The sequence below is a fragment of the Oncorhynchus masou genome, chromosome 13 (genome assembly GCF_036934945.1).
Source record: "Oncorhynchus masou masou isolate Uvic2021 chromosome 13, UVic_Omas_1.1, whole genome shotgun sequence".
NCBI classification, from domain to species: Eukaryota; Metazoa; Chordata; class Actinopteri; order Salmoniformes; family Salmonidae; genus Oncorhynchus; species Oncorhynchus masou.
In genome coordinates, this window is record NC_088224.1 from 47621091 (window position 1) to 47639138 (window position 18048).

General features: G+C 40.1%; 1 protein-coding gene across 1 annotated transcript; it reads right to left on the minus strand.

Annotated features, from left to right (window-relative positions):
- Window positions 1-1480: 1480 nt before the first annotated feature.
- On the minus strand, window positions 1481-17263 carry rnf169 (ring finger protein 169). Its single transcript, XM_064984101.1, has 7 exons — window positions 16930-17263; window positions 14701-15098; window positions 13827-13894; window positions 13426-13512; window positions 13185-13279; window positions 12866-12968; window positions 1481-4870 (listed from the first exon to the last, which is right to left on the minus strand). Exons 2-7 carry the CDS (start codon window positions 15086-15088, stop codon window positions 3635-3637), a joined length of 1977 nt encoding a protein of 658 aa, XP_064840173.1. The 5' UTR covers window positions 15089-15098; window positions 16930-17263; the 3' UTR covers window positions 1481-3634.
- Window positions 17264-18048: the final 785 nt, after the last annotated feature.

Sequence of the window (18048 nt, forward strand, 5' to 3'; positions counted from 1 at the left end):
CAGTATGTTCACTTATCTGGGTTTAGAGAGTGTGCCGTGTCCAGAACCACAGGCCCCACTGATGATGTGGACATAATATTGAGTCTGTACTACCTCATGAAAATCATGGGGGCTACCCAAATTGCAGCAGCACAGAGAGTCCAGGAAGGTCCCTCTGAACAGGGCCCATGAAGTGGCCATACCCCTGGTGGAGTGTGCTACCACACCGTCTGGAGAAGGTCTTCATGCTGCAGCGTATGATTTTGATACCGCATTGGTAATCCAATGTGATATTCTCTAGTTATGCTAGTTATGATACGTGAAGGATGGTTAGAAAGCACATGTAATTCTCCAACACACTTGGCTGAAACAATAGAAAGGCAGTCTTTACTGAGAGCTCACATAGCTCAAGTAAAAATTGGCTCAAATGGTGAACTCATAGTTGATCATAAGAAAACGTCTAACTCCCATGAGGGTATTGAAGGAGCCTTGGGGGACCGTAGCCTACAGGCACCTTTCATTAATTGCTAGACAAGAGGGTCTGCCCCTGGTGATGCACCTGCAATCTGGTCATGACCCATAGAGATGTCTTCCATATACATTTTCAATGTACTGTAGATGCGGACTTCCCTGCAGCCATACATTTCTGGAGGAATGTCAAAATGTCAGAAATTGGCAGGAAAATGACGAATCTGCATGGTCAACACACCACTTCCTGAACATTTTACTTGTAGGAATACAAGGTTTGCTTAGCGCAGGGCTTTCCAACCCTGTTCCTGGAGAACTACCGTCCTGTAGTTTTTCACTCCAACCCTAATCTAGCGCACCTGATTCCATTATTATGAAATGTTATTGGTTACATTCGCCGAATACAACAGGTGTAGACCTTACTGTGAAATGCTTACTTACAAGCCCTTAACCAACAATGCAGTTCAAGAAACAGAGTTAATAAAATATTTACTAAATAAACATAGTAAAAAATTAATAAATAATAAAATCTATCAAAAAGTAACACAAATGTACATAACAATAACGAGCCTATATACAGGGGGTACCGGTACCGAGGCAATGTGCGGGGGTACAGGTTAGTCAAGGTCATTTGTAAAGTGACTATGCATATATAATAAACAGTGAGGGGGGGGGTGTCTGGGTGGCGATTTGAATAGTTTAGTTGTAGAGCAGTCTTATGGTTTTGGGGTAGAAGCTGTTAAGGAGACTTTTGGTCCTAGACTTGGCGCTCCAGTACCTCTTGCCGTGCGGTAGCAGAGAGAACAGTCTATGACGTGGGTGACTGGAGTCTGACAATTTTTTGCGCCTTCCTCTGACACCACCTAGTATATAGGTCCTGGATGTCAGGAAGCTTGGCCCCAGTGATGTACTACTTCCCAACTTCAACTGTAGCTACACAAGGAAATTAGCTTGAGGAAGAAAAATTAAAGCTTAAAGACTAAGATTTGTGGAATTTTGCTAAAAACTCAAGTTCAAATGAATTATTTGAAGCGATAGTAACTGATGTTTATTTAAAGCATTTTTTGTTTGTTTCATGTATGACCTCCAATGACTTGGAAATATAACTGCAAACCAATGATTTTAATATTATGTGAGGGAGATTACAAGTCTTTGCTGTCATTGTGTTGAGTGGTCAAATCAATGTCTTGGAAAGCCATTCAGCATTCAAACGTTTCAATACCAGATGCCCGGAAAAAAAACAGATACAGAATAACATAAATGCCAACTTCTTTACATACTTAAAGTGAAAGATAAAACAAGACAAGCACTTGAATGAAAAAGAAAAAGAAATTCACCTCTTATTTGCATTTGAATGTGTTATTGTGTTTCACAGTTCCTTCAGAATTTGGATAGACATGATCAGAACAAGTTGTTTCCTTCAAAGTACAGTTCTGTCAATGAATCATGTAGGCTATACAAGTGGTACATTCTGATTACTATAAAGAATCAATAACCTAATCTTTAAAATCAGGAAAGTAAACAAAAAACTTCAGATGTATGACACAGTCGACAGAAATCAGCCATTTGGCACTAACCCATTTCTCCCCTCCAATACTAAAATATGCATCTGAGTATTTATACTGTATGTACAAAGGTAAGTATACAAGTATTTGTGTAAATAATTATGTGCAAAATAAAATTGAAATATCTTATTCTTTAAAAATGTTAAGTAGTAATGGACATTAAAGCTCATATTTTTGGAATATGCCATTGGAAAAATATATATTTTTAGGAAAACAAGAAATCAAATAGAATATGAAAGACATTTATCAAATAAAATATAATAGCCCTTTGAATAAGCGTCTCAAACAATATAGTAACTACAACTCAAAGATGAGAAAAATAACAATGCTGATTAAATATATTAATGTGGAATCTCCAATAGACATATTGCATAAAACAATTATCCTAATTAATACCATACTATAGCAGTCAACCCATGATTAATATATATCAAAACTATAAAGCTTAGGCAGTGCTAAAACTTTATAAAGCAGTGCCATACACATGCATAGAGACATTTTGGTTTGTGGTTGTGAAAAAGAGGGCATAAATCATTGAAAAAAGCAACAACACAACAGTGAGTGTAGAGGTAGAAGTGTGGGCATAAGATTGACAGAAAATACATACTGGAATTGAATTTGATCAGAAAATCACCATCCAAAAAGCATGTTAATATTGTGCCCCTTTCCAATATTACTGTAATAGTTTACAGCAAAGAGTTTACACATATTGCATATATTTAACCTGGCAACACTGATCCTTTAACTCAACAATATGACGTGACCAGAAGCTGCGTTGTAACTGAAGATTTTAGAGTGTGAGTGGCTGAAGAACTCAACACCCACACGTTTCAGGCACCCACGTTTCAAGCTGCCTGCATTGTAAGTGTTCTGTGCAGATTTTCAGATCGTTAAATCTTATTGATGGGGTTTAATTATAACCATTTACTCTGGCAAAACCTGTCTAACATTGACAGAACCCAATCAATATGACTTGTGGATCATGAAATAATCAATAGGATGGCAGTGCAGCTCTGGGATCACCTTTAACTATTCAAATGTTCACAACACTAACACTGGATCAGCTTCTGAGGTCTGAGTTCAATTTGATGATAGAAATTACTGGTGATTTGCCCCATGGGAAACAGAATACGACCCAGGTGTTACTCCACCAGGTTAATGGGAATCTGAATGGAGTGTCTGACAAAGTAATAGTGCTATATCTTGTGTCCAGATCCTTTGCTGAGCTAGAATCAGAATCATACATGAGCCTGAACACAGATGTTGAAGTGTCTGCACAGAATCTCAACACAACCTCATACTGTGAATCATTTTTGCTTTTTCTCACAGTGTATTAACTGCACGATGATTTAGTGTCTATTTTACAATTCTATGAGTAACTGCAAACAAGAAGAAAACAAATAACGATAGTACCTAATGTTTCAGCAAAACCATGTTCGTAGAAACTACATCTAACAGGAATACAACAAAATGAAGATGAACAATTTATGACATAGGCTAGCAAGGGTTTAGTTTCTGTTTAAAAGCAATGAATTTGGAACCAGGGCAACAAAAGCAGTATAGTTCTTGTATGCAAGAAGTTGTCTGATTGAAATATAAATTTAAAAAACAAGAATAACCAATTAATAATAGCAATTAAAGTGCTCATTCTTTTTGGAAATTCTTCCTGATCTGCGTGGATTGCATTTGATTCTGTTTTCACTGGACATGCAGGACCGGAGAAAGTACTTGTCAGGACTGGTCTTTTGCTTGTCTTCTTGTTGCTGTTCTCTGTCAAACTGTCTTTGAAGATTCAACGCTATCTCTCTGTCCTCTCTCTCTTGCTGAACCTGTTTAATGTACAGTTCAGCCTGCGCACACTCTATATTGCAACCATCTTGGCTCTGGGATCTTGGCCTCTTGAGTCCAGACTCTGTCTCTTCCAGGTGTTTGGTCTTCTGGCTCCTCTTCTTGCCCCTCCTTGAGGTAGGTTGGTTCTGGGCACAGTTTCTATTGTCAAACTCTTTTCTCTGATCCTGTGAGTCTTTTGATTTAAGTTTGCAACTCCTAACACTGGCATTTATATCATGTGGTACTACGGTTGGATTTTGATGAATTGAAGTTGGTCCACAATGTAATTCAGGTACCACCACAGACTCAAAAGAAACTCCACATTCTTTTACAGTCTCCTCACTGGTTAAGGCTACAAATGGAGTTTGAAACTTTGTGAATTGTTTTTGATGGAAGGCTGTCTCTCCAATGGCCTGATCAAATATCAGTCTCCGTTTATTATGTATACAAGTTCTTTCATTCTCTTGCCCAGAGGAATCCGTCTTGGCACACACAACCAAGTGTTCTTTTCCCTTATTTGCTGCTGGAGCACAGCTACAGGGCTTGCCGTCCTTCTCCTCTATGGGGCTTGGTTTGAAGACAAGGTCCTCGTTCATGGGGTTGGTCAAGGTACCCTTCGAGGTCACTTTGACAGACTGACGGTCCACCTCTATCTGCTTCCATTTCTGGAGGATAGTAGGGCTCGCTTCATAGCTGGTGGGCCTTTCCAGGCTGCGGAATAAGTTCCGGGGGGTGGACTTCACAATTGTGGGTTCCATCACTCGCCCGTCAGGTAGTCGCTTTGGTGGGGTGCACGGCGAACACACTATTGGCTTGAAGTGATTCAGCTCCTCAGAAATACTGTCATTGCTCTCAGGGCTAATGGACCTCTCCTGTTTCGACTGGGGGACCATAAAAGGTGTTGATGACGCCATGATGACGCCTCGCCAGCTATGCCTCTTGTCTTGGACAATGATGGGTGCCGAAAGAGATCGGCTGTTCTCAGAGGACAGGAGGATTCCTGCATTGTAGCTGTGAGCAATACTTGCCTGTACAGAGACAACAAATCAACAAAAAAAGGAAGATCAATGTTTTAAAGGTCATGAACAGTCAGAATCATATTTTTCTTGAAATTTGAATGAAACCAGATGAAAGTATTATGACCAAAGCATGAAAAATTACTGTTGCTTCTACATTGATCAAGTTTGATCTTAAAGTTACTTGTCCCCTCCCCCATCTCAAACACTTAGATTCAAGAGGGGGGATTATTAAAGGGATATGGTGACATCACTAATGTTCCCTTAAATTCTAGGTCTTGTGAGCGTATACTTGAACGTTGTGAGAATTTTGTGCATCTTCTAGCTTGCGTTTACAGTGAACACTAAGGCTGTACAACCTTACAGTTTTAGACAGTAGCCAAAAGGCTATTTGAGTATAATGTAGACCTACCAACAAAACCAATGGAGCAAATTCCATAGCATTTTCACATGGAAATAGCTTTTATTTCTATGATATAGCCTACATAGTATGTGGTGTTCAATGCAGGCCTACATTGCATGAGACTTTAAAAAACGTTTTTACATTAAGAAAGTCTTGACATTAATTACATTTTACTTAGTCTGTAACACCATGGGCCAAATAGGTGACTGTAAATTGCATTGAATGATGCAAGAAACCACTTTACAACATAATACAGAAAATTAGACAATGCAGACTACGCCACTGCCTATTGGCTGATTTGCATATTCAAGCCGGTCTCAAAATACAACACTGCCCATTTAATTAAGACATAAGCTTTTTACCTGACTCGCTTTTCAAAGACAGCTTCAAATGTAGCCAACAGGTTTTATGCTCTTGTAGGAAGCAGTAACTCTGCTGACCTATCCTTATCTATAACTGGGCTAATAACTCGCTAACTAGCATAGAATATCAACAAATGTTTACATGCATAACTTTGATCTGAAAAGCCCATTACCCTCTTGGATGAAAAACATACCCAAATGAAACCGCCTATTTCTCAGACCCAGAATTTAGAATATGCATATAATTGTCAGATTATGATTGAAAACACTTTAAAGTTTCCAAAACTGTCAAAAATATTGTCTGTGAGTATAACAGAACTTGTATTGCAGGAGAAAACCTGAGGAAAATCCAACCCGGAAGTGTTGTTTTCCTGAAATCTCTCTGTTCCATAGCCTGCCTTCGCTCCATTTAATTCATTTGCAGGTGATTTAAAGACCCCTCATGGGCTACCCGCCTGAATTCTACTCCTTTGCGCTCTGGCTCTCACTACAACAAAATCACAGACTCAATCTTGCAAAGTTAGATTTGTTTTGGTTTGTTGCATTGAAAAGGAACTGATATGTTGATTCGATCCCAGTGGTTTATGTACAATTCCATCAGAAAGTATTCATACTCCTGGACTTATTCCACATTTTGTTGTGTTACAGCCTGAATTCAGAATTGATTTAATAGATATATTTTCTAACCCATCTACACACAATAACCTAACATGACAAAGTGAAATTTTAGCAATTATATTGAAAATGAAATGCATAACCAAAAGTATGTGGACACCTGCTCGTCGAACATCTCATTCCAAAGTCATGGGCATTAATATGGAGTTGGTCACCCCTTTGTTGCTTTAACAGCCTCCACTCTTCTGGGAAGGCTTTCCACTAGATGCTGGAACATTGCTGCGGGGACTTGCTTCCATTCAGCCACTAGAGCATTAGTGAGGTGGGGCACTGATGTTGGGCTATTAGGTCTGGCTCGCAGTCGGCATTCCAATTCATCCCAAAGGTGTTCGATGGGGTTGAGGTCAGGGCTCTGTGCAAGCCAGTCAAGATCTTCCACACAGATCTCGACAAACCATTTCTGTATGGACCTCGCTTTGTGCAATGGGAAATTGTCATGCTGAAACAGGAAATGGCCTTCCCCAAACTGTTCCCACAAAGTTGGAAGCACAGAATCATCTAGAATGTCATTGTATGCTGTAATGTTAAGATTTCCCTTCACTGGAACTAAGGGGCCTAACCCGAACCATGAAAAACAGCCCCATACCATTATTCCTCCTCCACCAAACTTTACAGTAGGCACTATGCACTTGGGCAGGTAGCGTTCTCCTGGCATCCGCCAAACCCAGATTCATCCGTCGGACTGCCAGAGGGTGAAGGGTGATTCATTACTCCAGAGAATGCGTTTCCACTGATCCAGAGTTCAATGGCGGTACGTTTTACACCACATGGTTATCTTAGGTTTGTGTGCGGCTACTAGGCCATGGAAACCTGTTTCATGAAGCTCCCAATGAACAGTTATTGTGCTGACGTTGCGTCCAGTGGCAGTTTGGAACTCAGTAGTGAGTGTTGCAACCGAGGAAAGACGATTTCTACCCACTATGAGCTTCAGTACTCGGCGGTCCCCCCATTCAGTCAGCTTGTGTGGCCTACCACTTCACTGTTGTTGCTCCTTAGACATTTACACTTCAAAATAACCACACTAACGGTTGACTGGGGCAGCACTAGCAGGGCAGAAATGTGACAAATTGACTTGTTGGAAAGAAGGCATCCTATGCCATGTTGAAAGTCACTGAGCTCTTCAATAAGGCCATTCTGCTGTCAATGTTTGTCTATGGAGATTGCATGGCTGTGTGCTTGATTTGAAACACCTGTCAGCAATGGGTGTGGCTGAAATAGCTGAATTCACTAATTTGAAGGGGTGTCCACATACCAGAAGTCGGAAGTTTACATACACCTTAGCCAAATACATTTAAACTTAGTTTTTCACAATTCCTCACATTTAATTAAACTTCCCTGTCTTAGGTCAGTTAGGATCACCACTTTATTTTAAGAATGTGAAATGTCAGAATAATAGTTGAGAAATTGATCTACTTCTGCTTGTATTTCTTTCATCACATTCCCAGTGGGTCAGAAGTTTACATACACTCAATTAGTATTTGGTAGCATTGCCTTTAAATTGTTTAACTTGGGTCAAATGTTTCAGATAGTCTTCCACAATAAGCTTCCTACAATACAATAAATGGGTGTATTTTGGCCCATTCCTCCTGACAGAGCTGGTGTAACTGGGTCAGGTTTGTAGGCCTCCTTGCTCGCACACACCTTTTCAGTTCTGCCCACACATTTTCTATGGGATCGAGGTTAGGGTTTTGTGATGGACACTCCAGTACGTTGACTTTGTTGTCCTTCAGCCATTTTGCCACAACTTTGGAAGTATGCTTGGGGTTATTGTTCATTTGGTAGACCCATTTGCAACCAAGCTTTAACTTCCTGACTGATGTCGTGAGATGTTGCTTCAATATATCCACACAATTTTCCTGTCTCATGATGCCATCTATTTTGTGAAGTGCAGTCCCTTCCTGCAGCAAAGGACCTCCACAACACGATGCTGCCACCCCCGTGCTTCACGGTTGGGATGTTGTTTTTCAGCTTGCAAGCCTCCCCCTTTCTCCTCCAAACCTAACGATGGTCATTATGGCCAAACAGTTCTATTTTTGTTTCATCAGACCAGAGGACATTTCTCCTAAAAGTAAAATCTTTGTCCCCATGTGCAGTTGCAAACCGTAGTCTGGCTTTTTTATGGCGGTTTTTGAGCAGTGGCTTCTTCCGTGCTGAGCAGCATTTCAGGATATAGGACCTGTTTTACTGTGGATATAGATACTTTTGTACCTGATTCCTCCAGCATCTTCACAAGGTCCTTTGCTGTTGTTCTGGGATTGATTTGCAATTTTCGCTACAAAGTACGTTCATCTCTGGGAGACAGAACAAATCAAATCAAATTTTATTTGTCACATACACATGGTTAGCAGATGTTAATGCGAGTGTAGCGAAATGCTTGTGCTTCTAGTTCCGACAATGCAGTAATAACCAACAAGTAATCTAGCTAACAATTCAAAACTACTACCTTATAGACACAAGTGTAAGGGGATAAAGAATATGTACATAAAGACATATGAATGAGTGATGGTACAGAGCGGCATAGGCAAGATACAGTAGATGGTATTGAGTACAGTATATACACATATGAGATGAGTATGTAAACAAAGTGGCATAGTTAAAGTGGCTAGTGATACATGTATTACATAAAGATGCAGTAGATGATATAGAGTACAGTATATACATATACATATGAGATGAATAATGTAGGGTATGTAAACATTATATTGGGTAGCATTGTTTAAAGTGGCTAGTGATATATTTTACATAATTTCCCATTATTAAAGTGGCTGGAGTTGAGTCAGTGTGTTGGCAGCAGCCACTCAATGTTAGTGGTGGCTGTTTAACAGTCTGATGGCCTTGAGATAGAAGCTGTTTTTCAGTCTCTCGGTCCCTTCTTTGATGCACCTGTACTGACCTCGCCTTCTGGATGATAGCGGGGTGAACAGGCAGTGGCTCGGGTGGTTGTCGTTCTTGATGATCTTTATTGCCTTCCTGTGACATCGAGTGGTGTAGGTGTCCTGGAGGGCAGGTAATTTGCCCCTGGTGATGCGTTGTGCAGACCTCACTACCCTCTGGAGAGCCTTGCGGTTGTGGGCGGAGCAGTTGCAGTTGCCGTACCAAGCGGTGATACAGCCCGACAGGATGCTCTCGATTGTGCATCTGTAGAAGTTTGTGAGTGCTTTTGGTGACAAGCCAAATTTCTTCAGCCTCCTGAGGTTGAAGAGGCGCTGCTGCGCCTTCTTCACGATGCTGTCTGTGTGGGTGGACCAATTCAGTTTGTCTGTGATGTGTACGCCGAGGAACTTAAAACTTACTACCCCCTCTACTACTGTTCCATCGATGTGGATAGGGGGGTGTTCCCTCTGCTGTTTCCTGAAGTCCACAATCATCTCTTTAGTTTTGTTGACGTTGAGTGTGAGGTTATTTTCCTGACCCCACACTCCAAGGGCCCTCACCTCCTCCCTGTAGGCCGTCTCGTCGTTGTTGGTAATCAAGCCTACCACTGTTGTGTCGTCCGCAAACTTTTTTGATGATTGAGTTGGAGGCGTGCGTGGCCACGCAGTCGCGGGTGAACAGGGAGTACAGGAGAGGGCTCAGAACGCACCCTTGTGGGGCCTCAGTGTTGAGGATCAGCGGGGTGGAGATGTTGTTGCCTACCCGTCAGGAAGTCCAGTACCCAGTTGCACAGGGCGGGGTCGAGACCCACACGTCTCCTTAGCGGTATGACGGCTGTGTGGTCCCATGGTGTTTATACTTGCGTACTGTTTGTACAGATGAACGTGGTATCCTCAGGCATTTGGAAATTGCTCCCAAGGATGAACCAGACTTGTGGAGGTCTACAATTAGTTCTGAGGTCTTGGCTGATTTCTTTTGATTTTCCTATGATGTCAAGCAAAAAGGCACTGAGTTTGAAGGTACGCTTTGAAATACATCCACAGGTAAACCTCCAATTGACTCAAATGATGTCAATTAGTCTATCAGAAGCTTCTAAAGCCATGACATCATTTTCTGGAATTTTCCAAGCTGTTTAAAAGGCACAGTCAACTTAGTTTATGTAAATGTCTGTCTCACTGGAATTGTGATACAGTGAAATAATCTGTCTGTAAACAATTGTGGAAAAAATTACTTGTGTCATGCACAAAGTCGATGTCCTAACCGACTTGCCAAAACTATATTTTGTTAACAAGAAATTTGTGGAGTGGTTGAAAAACAAGTTTTAATGACTCCAACCTAAGTCTATGCAAACTTCCGACTTCAACTGTATATACAAAAGTATCTAATTTACAGTATTAAGTATTCATACCCCTGAGTCAATGCATGTTAGAATCACCGTCAGCAGCTATTATAGTTGTGAGTCTTTCTGGGTAAGTCTCTAAGAGCTTTGCACACCTGGATTGTACAATATTTGCACATTATTATTTTTCAATTCTTCAAAATCTGTCAAGTTGGTTGTTGATCATTGCTAGACAGCCATTTTCAAGTCTTGCCACAGATTTTCAAGCCGATTTAAATCAAAAATGTAACTAATCTCATCAGGAACATTCAATGTCATCTTGTTAAGCAACTCCAGTGTATATTTGGCCTTGTATTTTAGGTTATTGTCCTGATGAAAGGTGAATTTGTCACCCAGTGTCTGTTGGAAAGCAGACTGAACAAGGTTTTCCTCTAGGATTTTGTCTGTGCTTAGCTCTATTCTGTTTCCCTTTATCCTAAAAAAACTACCTATTCTTTGCCGATGACAAGCGTACCGATAATATGATGCAGCTACCACCATGTTTAAAAATATGAAGAGTGGCACTAAGTGATGTGTTGTTTTGGATTTGCCCCAAACATAACACTTTGTATTCAGGACAAAAAGTTAATTTCTTTGTCACATTTTTTTTTAAACTTTAGTGCCTTATTGCAAACAGGAGGTATGTTTCGGAATATTTTTATTCTGCACAGGCTTCCTTCTTTACACTCTGTCATCCATCCTCAATTCTCCTATCACAGCCATTAAACTCTAATTGTTTTAAAGTCACCATTGGCCTCATGGTGAAATCCCTGAGAGGTTTCCTTCCTCTCCGGCAACTGAATTAGGAAGGACGCCTGTATCTTTGTAGTGACTGAGTGTATAAATACACCATCCAAATTGTAAATAATAACTTCACCATGCTCAAAGGGATATTCAATGTCTGCTTTTATTTTTTATACCCATCTACCAATAGGAACCCTTCGTTGCAAGGCATTGGAAAACCTCCCTTGTCTTTGTGATTGAATCTGTGTTTGAAATTCACTGCTCGACTAAGGGACCAGTCACTGCTCGACTGTGGGGGCACAGAGAAGAGGTAGCCATTCAAAACTGGACAGAGTCCATTGCAACTTATGTAACTTGTTAAGCAAATGTTTACTCCTGAACTTATTTAGGCTTGCCATAACAAAGGGGTTGAATACTTATTGACTCATTTTAAAGGAAAGTGATTGGAGAATCATCCAGAAGGACAACCATCTCCACAGAGGAACTCTGGCGCTCGGTCAGAGTGACCATCGGGTTCTTGGTCACCTCACTGACCAAGGCCCTTCTCCCCCGATTGCTCAGTTTGGCCGGACGGCCAGTTCTAGGAAGGGTCTTGGTGGTTCCAAATTTCTTCCATTTAAGAATGATGGAGGCCACTGTGTTCTTGGGGACCTTCAATGCTACAGAAATGTTTTGGTACCCTTCCCCAGATCTGTGCCTCGACACAATCCTGTCTCAGAGCGCTACGTACAATTCCTTTGGCCTCATGGCTTGGTTTTTGCTCTGACATGCACTGTCAACTGTGGGACCTTATAATAGATGTATGTGCCTTTCCAAATCATGTCCAATCAATTGCATTTTCCACAGGTGGACTCCAATCAAGTTGTAGAAACATCTGAAGGATGATCAATGGAAACAGGAGGGACCTGAGCTCAATTTCGAGGCTCATAGCAAAGGGTCTGAATAAGGTATTTCTGTTTTTGTATTTTTAATAAATGTGCAAAAAAAAATCTAAAAACCTGCTTTTGCTTTGTCATTATGGGGTATAGTGTGTAGATAGAATAAGGCTGTAATGTAACAAAATGTGGAAAAATGTCAAGGGGTCTGAATTACATTCCAAATGCACTGTATGTCTCCCCTTTCATCTGTGTCTGGTGTTAGCTAGTTACTGGCTAGCTAGGTCTTTAGCAAGCATGAAACAGAATGGGGAGGGGGTCGTTCAAAACTATGATGCCGTTGTCATGTAAATACATCCGTTAGTGAGGCTGTGAACCGATTCAAGAGTGACATGCCAATTTCAATATTGTTTGAGTTCCTTTGTGTAACACCAAATTTGTTTGAGAAGATTTTACTGCATCCAAGTTTCTTGACCTCGGTGTTCCAAAGAGCTATCAGTCAAGGGGAGCTTGTGAATATAAGCTCTACTCCCACTCAGCCTCTTTTCAATCTTCCTGGTTGTTAGCCATGAGAGAAAAATAACTCTACAATTTTGAGCATTTCTATCCCCCAAATATATTAAGGGGTCTACAGTATCTTAGTCACTCAAAAGGCTACTTTACATGGGAATCATAATTAAAAGCACAGCATCATACCTTGTCCAGTCCAGGAAGATGAGTAGATACCCTCATTTTTCGCCTTCCCTCTTCTGGATCAGTACAGCTCTGGCTTCTCTGCACCACATTGGTATGTAGACCACTGAGGGAAAAGGGGACTGAGTAAATAACTGAATTAAAAGCACAAAAAAACATTCAAGGTAACATCAATTGTTCAATGGCTTTGAAAATGTATGTGTAAAAAATCTATATACGGCAGCATTAAGTTAAAAAAAATTGCAACATGATTATTCATTACTATTATATGAGGACATTATCACAGTTACAAGCAGCCCAAAATGTCAAATATAACACAAACGCTGAGATCTTTGTTCTTCTAACAAACGCAGACACATTTCTGGTTCTCTTCCCAATGGGTTCTTCATTCTCCGAGTCTGACAGCAACCCATAGAACTGGAAGAGAGGGTTGTATATCTCAGCATCATATTTACACTTATGTGTTGGCATAGCATTCTGAGCAACAATAGCATTCTGAGCAACAATCCATTCACAATCTATTCAACAATCTAGTCATAAGAGAGTTACAAGATAAATCTTACAGGATCTTGAAAGTGCTTGAGAGTTCCACATCCCTCTCTGTGGTGGACTTTCCTCCTCCCCTCTTCTTTCTCTTCATTGATTGGGACCTGAAAAAGAAAAAACACTTCTTACTGATAGTAACTGAACCCAAGGGATCATTCACATAACCCATGGTTGTTTAAAATCAATGTGTTGTGTGCCCATCTACAACAGTGGAATTTCTGATAGGAATAAGATGATGATATCAGTATATTTTTTCTCTAATCCAAGTTTCAAACACATAGGTCTTTCCTTTTGAGGGGTTTATGGGTATTGTACAATGTTTAAAAAAAATATGCACTACGGGACACAAAACCTCTACTATTGTATTTAAATAATCAATCAATTGTTGTAATAACCCATATTACAATGTTGCCTTTACTTTTTGCTTTCCATACTCCAGTCGGATCTCTCCAGATTTGGATACCTGAGCAGGCGAGCGGAAAATGTCTGAGGAAAAAAATGAAAATGATCAAAATCACTCAAAACGATTCTGAAAACAAGAGCTGGGTCAAAAAAGTTTGGGAACCACTGTATAGAACATGTATACACACACAAACAAAAAAATATATATATATATATATATATATATATATATATATATATATATATATAAATATAGATGTCTGAGGAAAAAAATGAAAATGATCAAAATCACTCAAAACGAATAAAATATTTCAGTTAAAAACACCACAGACAGTACAGATGGTGTCAATAGAGTAGTACCTCCCACAAAAAGCGCCACAAGTCTGGGCAAGTCACAGTGAAACTTTCTATGCCTAGACAAGTCGGGTATATCAAAACTGACTGGTCTGGTTATTCAGCCTTGTACAAGAGCCTATTTGTTATATGGAATGGCCATCATTCCATATAATGAGACCGCACAGCGCCGAGTCGAATAGCATTTGTTACAATGTAACATAACCGTTCTAATTCAAAATAATATCGTTGTAACAACAAAGTAACACACTATTGTAAATGTGAAGAAAAAAAAACATGAAACTGTATGCACTGCAGTGGTGTTGCCAACATGGAATGACCGCACCACTGTCAGTTACAATGTTTGCCGCGAATAAAAACGATAAGCCTATATGTTTTCCTACTTTGTGTTCCTGGTCATAACCTATACTTGGAAACAAATTAAGAGGACTGAACAAAAACCTTACGACATACACAAATGTATGTACCCTAACCCAATACAACCCCAAACAGCCTAAAACGGAATTGTAATAACTGTTGTTATCAAAAAAGCATACCTTCTCCACCAGTCTCACCGTCTCTCTGCTCCATTCTCATCTTGCATCGTTGTGGGTAACTCTGTCGAACCATTTCCCAGAGTTCGATGTTAACTAGGCTTTTCTCCCGGGACTGTTTACGGGCCCAGCTGGATACTCGCAGTCGGCAGAGGGGACAGCACAGACTGGTGAATTCAACTGTCCGCTTGAAACAGTGCAGACACACCGAGTGGCTACATGGCATAGTTACGGGCTCTAATAAAATTTCCGAACAAACCGGACACCTTGCCTCCTCCAAGGTTAGCAGCTGTGAATGTGTCCGAGTTTTCAGCATATCGGCGGGCCTGGCTTTGCATTTGTGCCCCAATCCACTGGTGGATCTGACGGACCCTGTCGCCGCCATTTTCATTGGTCTCTCCCTACCAAAGATGGTGGATAAATTAAGAGAGGTTACTCAGGCCGTTACCATTGAAAACAATGAACAGTTCTGGTCTGCTTAAGGGGGTGGTTCCATAGACAACAGTGCGATAGCAGATGGTTCTGGTCTAATTAGTTCATTGAGCCATGCACATACCTTTTGGGGAGAATGTGCTCGATCTATAAAAAGGGCACCCAAATTCGCCCTACCGCGATCACGGACTTGTTGAGCAATTATTACAAGAGAAAGCAGCGCAAACGGATGAGTAAAGTATTTAGCAAAACTATTTTGAACTGTAATAAATGCTGCACTTATTAACAATGATCAACACAATTACAGTCAAAATATAAGCGTGTAAGAAATACTGTAGCCTATCATTATTATATCTAACCCAACATGTGTTGCTACTATCATGTACTCAAACATTTAGACCAGCGACCACCAAAAGCAAGTCGTAAAAAAAATTGTGAGGAGCACAATCGCTGTCCAAATGTATAGCCTGTCATTACATCCATAAACAGTGATGCATTTTCAAAACTTGGCTACAGAAATACAATGCGTTTTACACCTGCATTTGGAGCTGAAACTCATTAATGTTAGCAGACAATATAGAGTAGGGATATAGCATGTCCAGAGCAAGGAAAATCATTCTGCCTACTTGTAGCAGATGTTGCAGGATTGGATGGAAAACATGTTGGCATGGTGCAGACATCACTTTGGAGGGCAACCTGTCTGCATAGTGCAAGTTCGACGTGCCAACCGTTAAACCCTGTTATTTCTCACAAATAATGTAATAAAGTCGCCAGAATATGTTACATCTTCGTCCCAAAATATTGAAATTTTACAGCTGTTTATCGTTAGTTATATAGCCAGTAGCCACCGAAACTATGTATATCTGAAATATAAAAAATGATCTATCAAATTGTCAGGTAGCCTATTGTTCTGGCTATGAGTGAGTAGTAGATTTCTCAAATGTATTTTATATTTATGATGAAGTAGGCCTACTCTGTTTTTGCCAGGAAAACGGGAGGAAATAAAACAAGTTATTTCTGGTCGCTAATCTGGATACGAAAACCCGTTGTTGCGCGCCAATGATGATGAATAATCATTGGTCAACAATCAAGATGTGCGTTTTGGTTCTCAAGCGTAGATGATAATTTAACGATTACTTGCTTGTAGTGGGTTAAGAACAATAAGGACACAAAAATGTATAGCATGTGTTTTATACCACTACCGAAAAGGGCACTGGAAGGACAAAGGGGCATTTGCTTTGCATAGGTAGAGCCCTATCTATGCACGTGCCGGATTGACTGTAATTTAACCAGAAAAAAATAGGGAGTGGGTTGTCTCGCTTCCTCTTCAGTCTTTGTCCCATCTCTAGGTTTGAAAACAATCCCCGCCCAGTCACTCAATGCATCAACGGCAGCAAAGGCATACAAATTGGGTGTGCTTGATTTAGCTTGCCGGATGAGCGGAGTTCGCACCTTGGAATAGCCTACACGTGCCGAGCACAAGTGCAGTTTCCCAAACTCACTCCAAGGGGTGCACGTTTTGGTTGTTGGCTTAGCGCAACACAGCTGATTCAAATAATCAACTAATCATCAAGCTTCGATAATTTGAACGAGCTGTGTAGTATTAGGACAGAAAAACAAAACATGCACCCCTTTGAGTTCCCAGGGGGTGGGTATAATTTGTGGAACGTTCCAACAGGAATCCGTTCCAAAAACTTCGTAAATAACAAGGTTGCCAACAAGCAACGCATACAGAGTCGTATAACAGTAGAATGAGATACCGGGTAGGGAGCGAGCTATGTAATTACGTTTTTCACTCACCACGTTTATTCGGAAAAAAATGTCTCTTCGTTCTCGTAGCCTCCACCATTTTCTCATTCGTTGTTTTAGTTATTATTTCCGGTGTTCCTGCATTTGCGGGTGAACTCTGTTGCGCCTCAATTGGGGAATCGCTGTGGTTGAAATGTAACTAATGACCGCAAGCCCCAGTATTTTATTAGCTAGGTGGCTTGTACACAATTGTTACCGATGATACTGTATATACCTACTCGTACTACAGAAGCATGCATTGTATTTTGCCAAGTTCTCTCTGTGTTAATCCTTTTCCCCAAATATAGCAGGTAACTTGTGTCTATGTCGATGTTGTTGAGTTCATCTTGCCTAGTTAAATAAATATAAAATAAATTAGAACATTTAAAATATATACTTTGACCTATTTCAGTTAACCCCAAGATGCTTGATTCACTTACACCTGCTTTTGAATAACTTTCCAGTCGTTTTTACTTTACATTCCGACTTTTGAACGTCTGTTTATTGGACATATATATATTAGTGTCTAATAAAAAATAGCAACTTATGTAAAGCATCCCATCTGTGTTAAGGTTAAAGTGTGTGTGTGTGTATATATATATATATATATATATATATATATATATATGTATGTGTGTGTAGTGTAGGGCTTCTTGATGTCCACTAGGTGTCAGCACAGCTTCAATAATATCACACCAGGTTCACAACATGTTTTTCATGTGTAACAAATCAAATTGTATTTGTCACATGCGCCAAATTCTACATGTGTAGACCTTACAGTGAAATGCTGAAATGAAGCCCTTAACACATTTTTCTTACAACTAAATTGTTGTTTAAGTAAAAAAATAAGAAATAAAAGTAACAAATAATTAAAGATCAGCAGTAAAATAAAAATAGCAAGGCTATATATATGGGCTACTGGTGTTCCTTTCAAGTCCAGTGGTGTAAATTACTTAACAAAAATGTATTTAAACTACTCCACTACATTCTGTTTATATCTTTTTTTTGGTATCTGTCATTTGACTCTTTCTGTTTCTTTACAACATTCAATTTTACTTCGCCACATTTTTAAAGAAATTAATATATTTTTTACTCCATACAGTTTCCTGGCACCCAAAGGTACTTTATGCA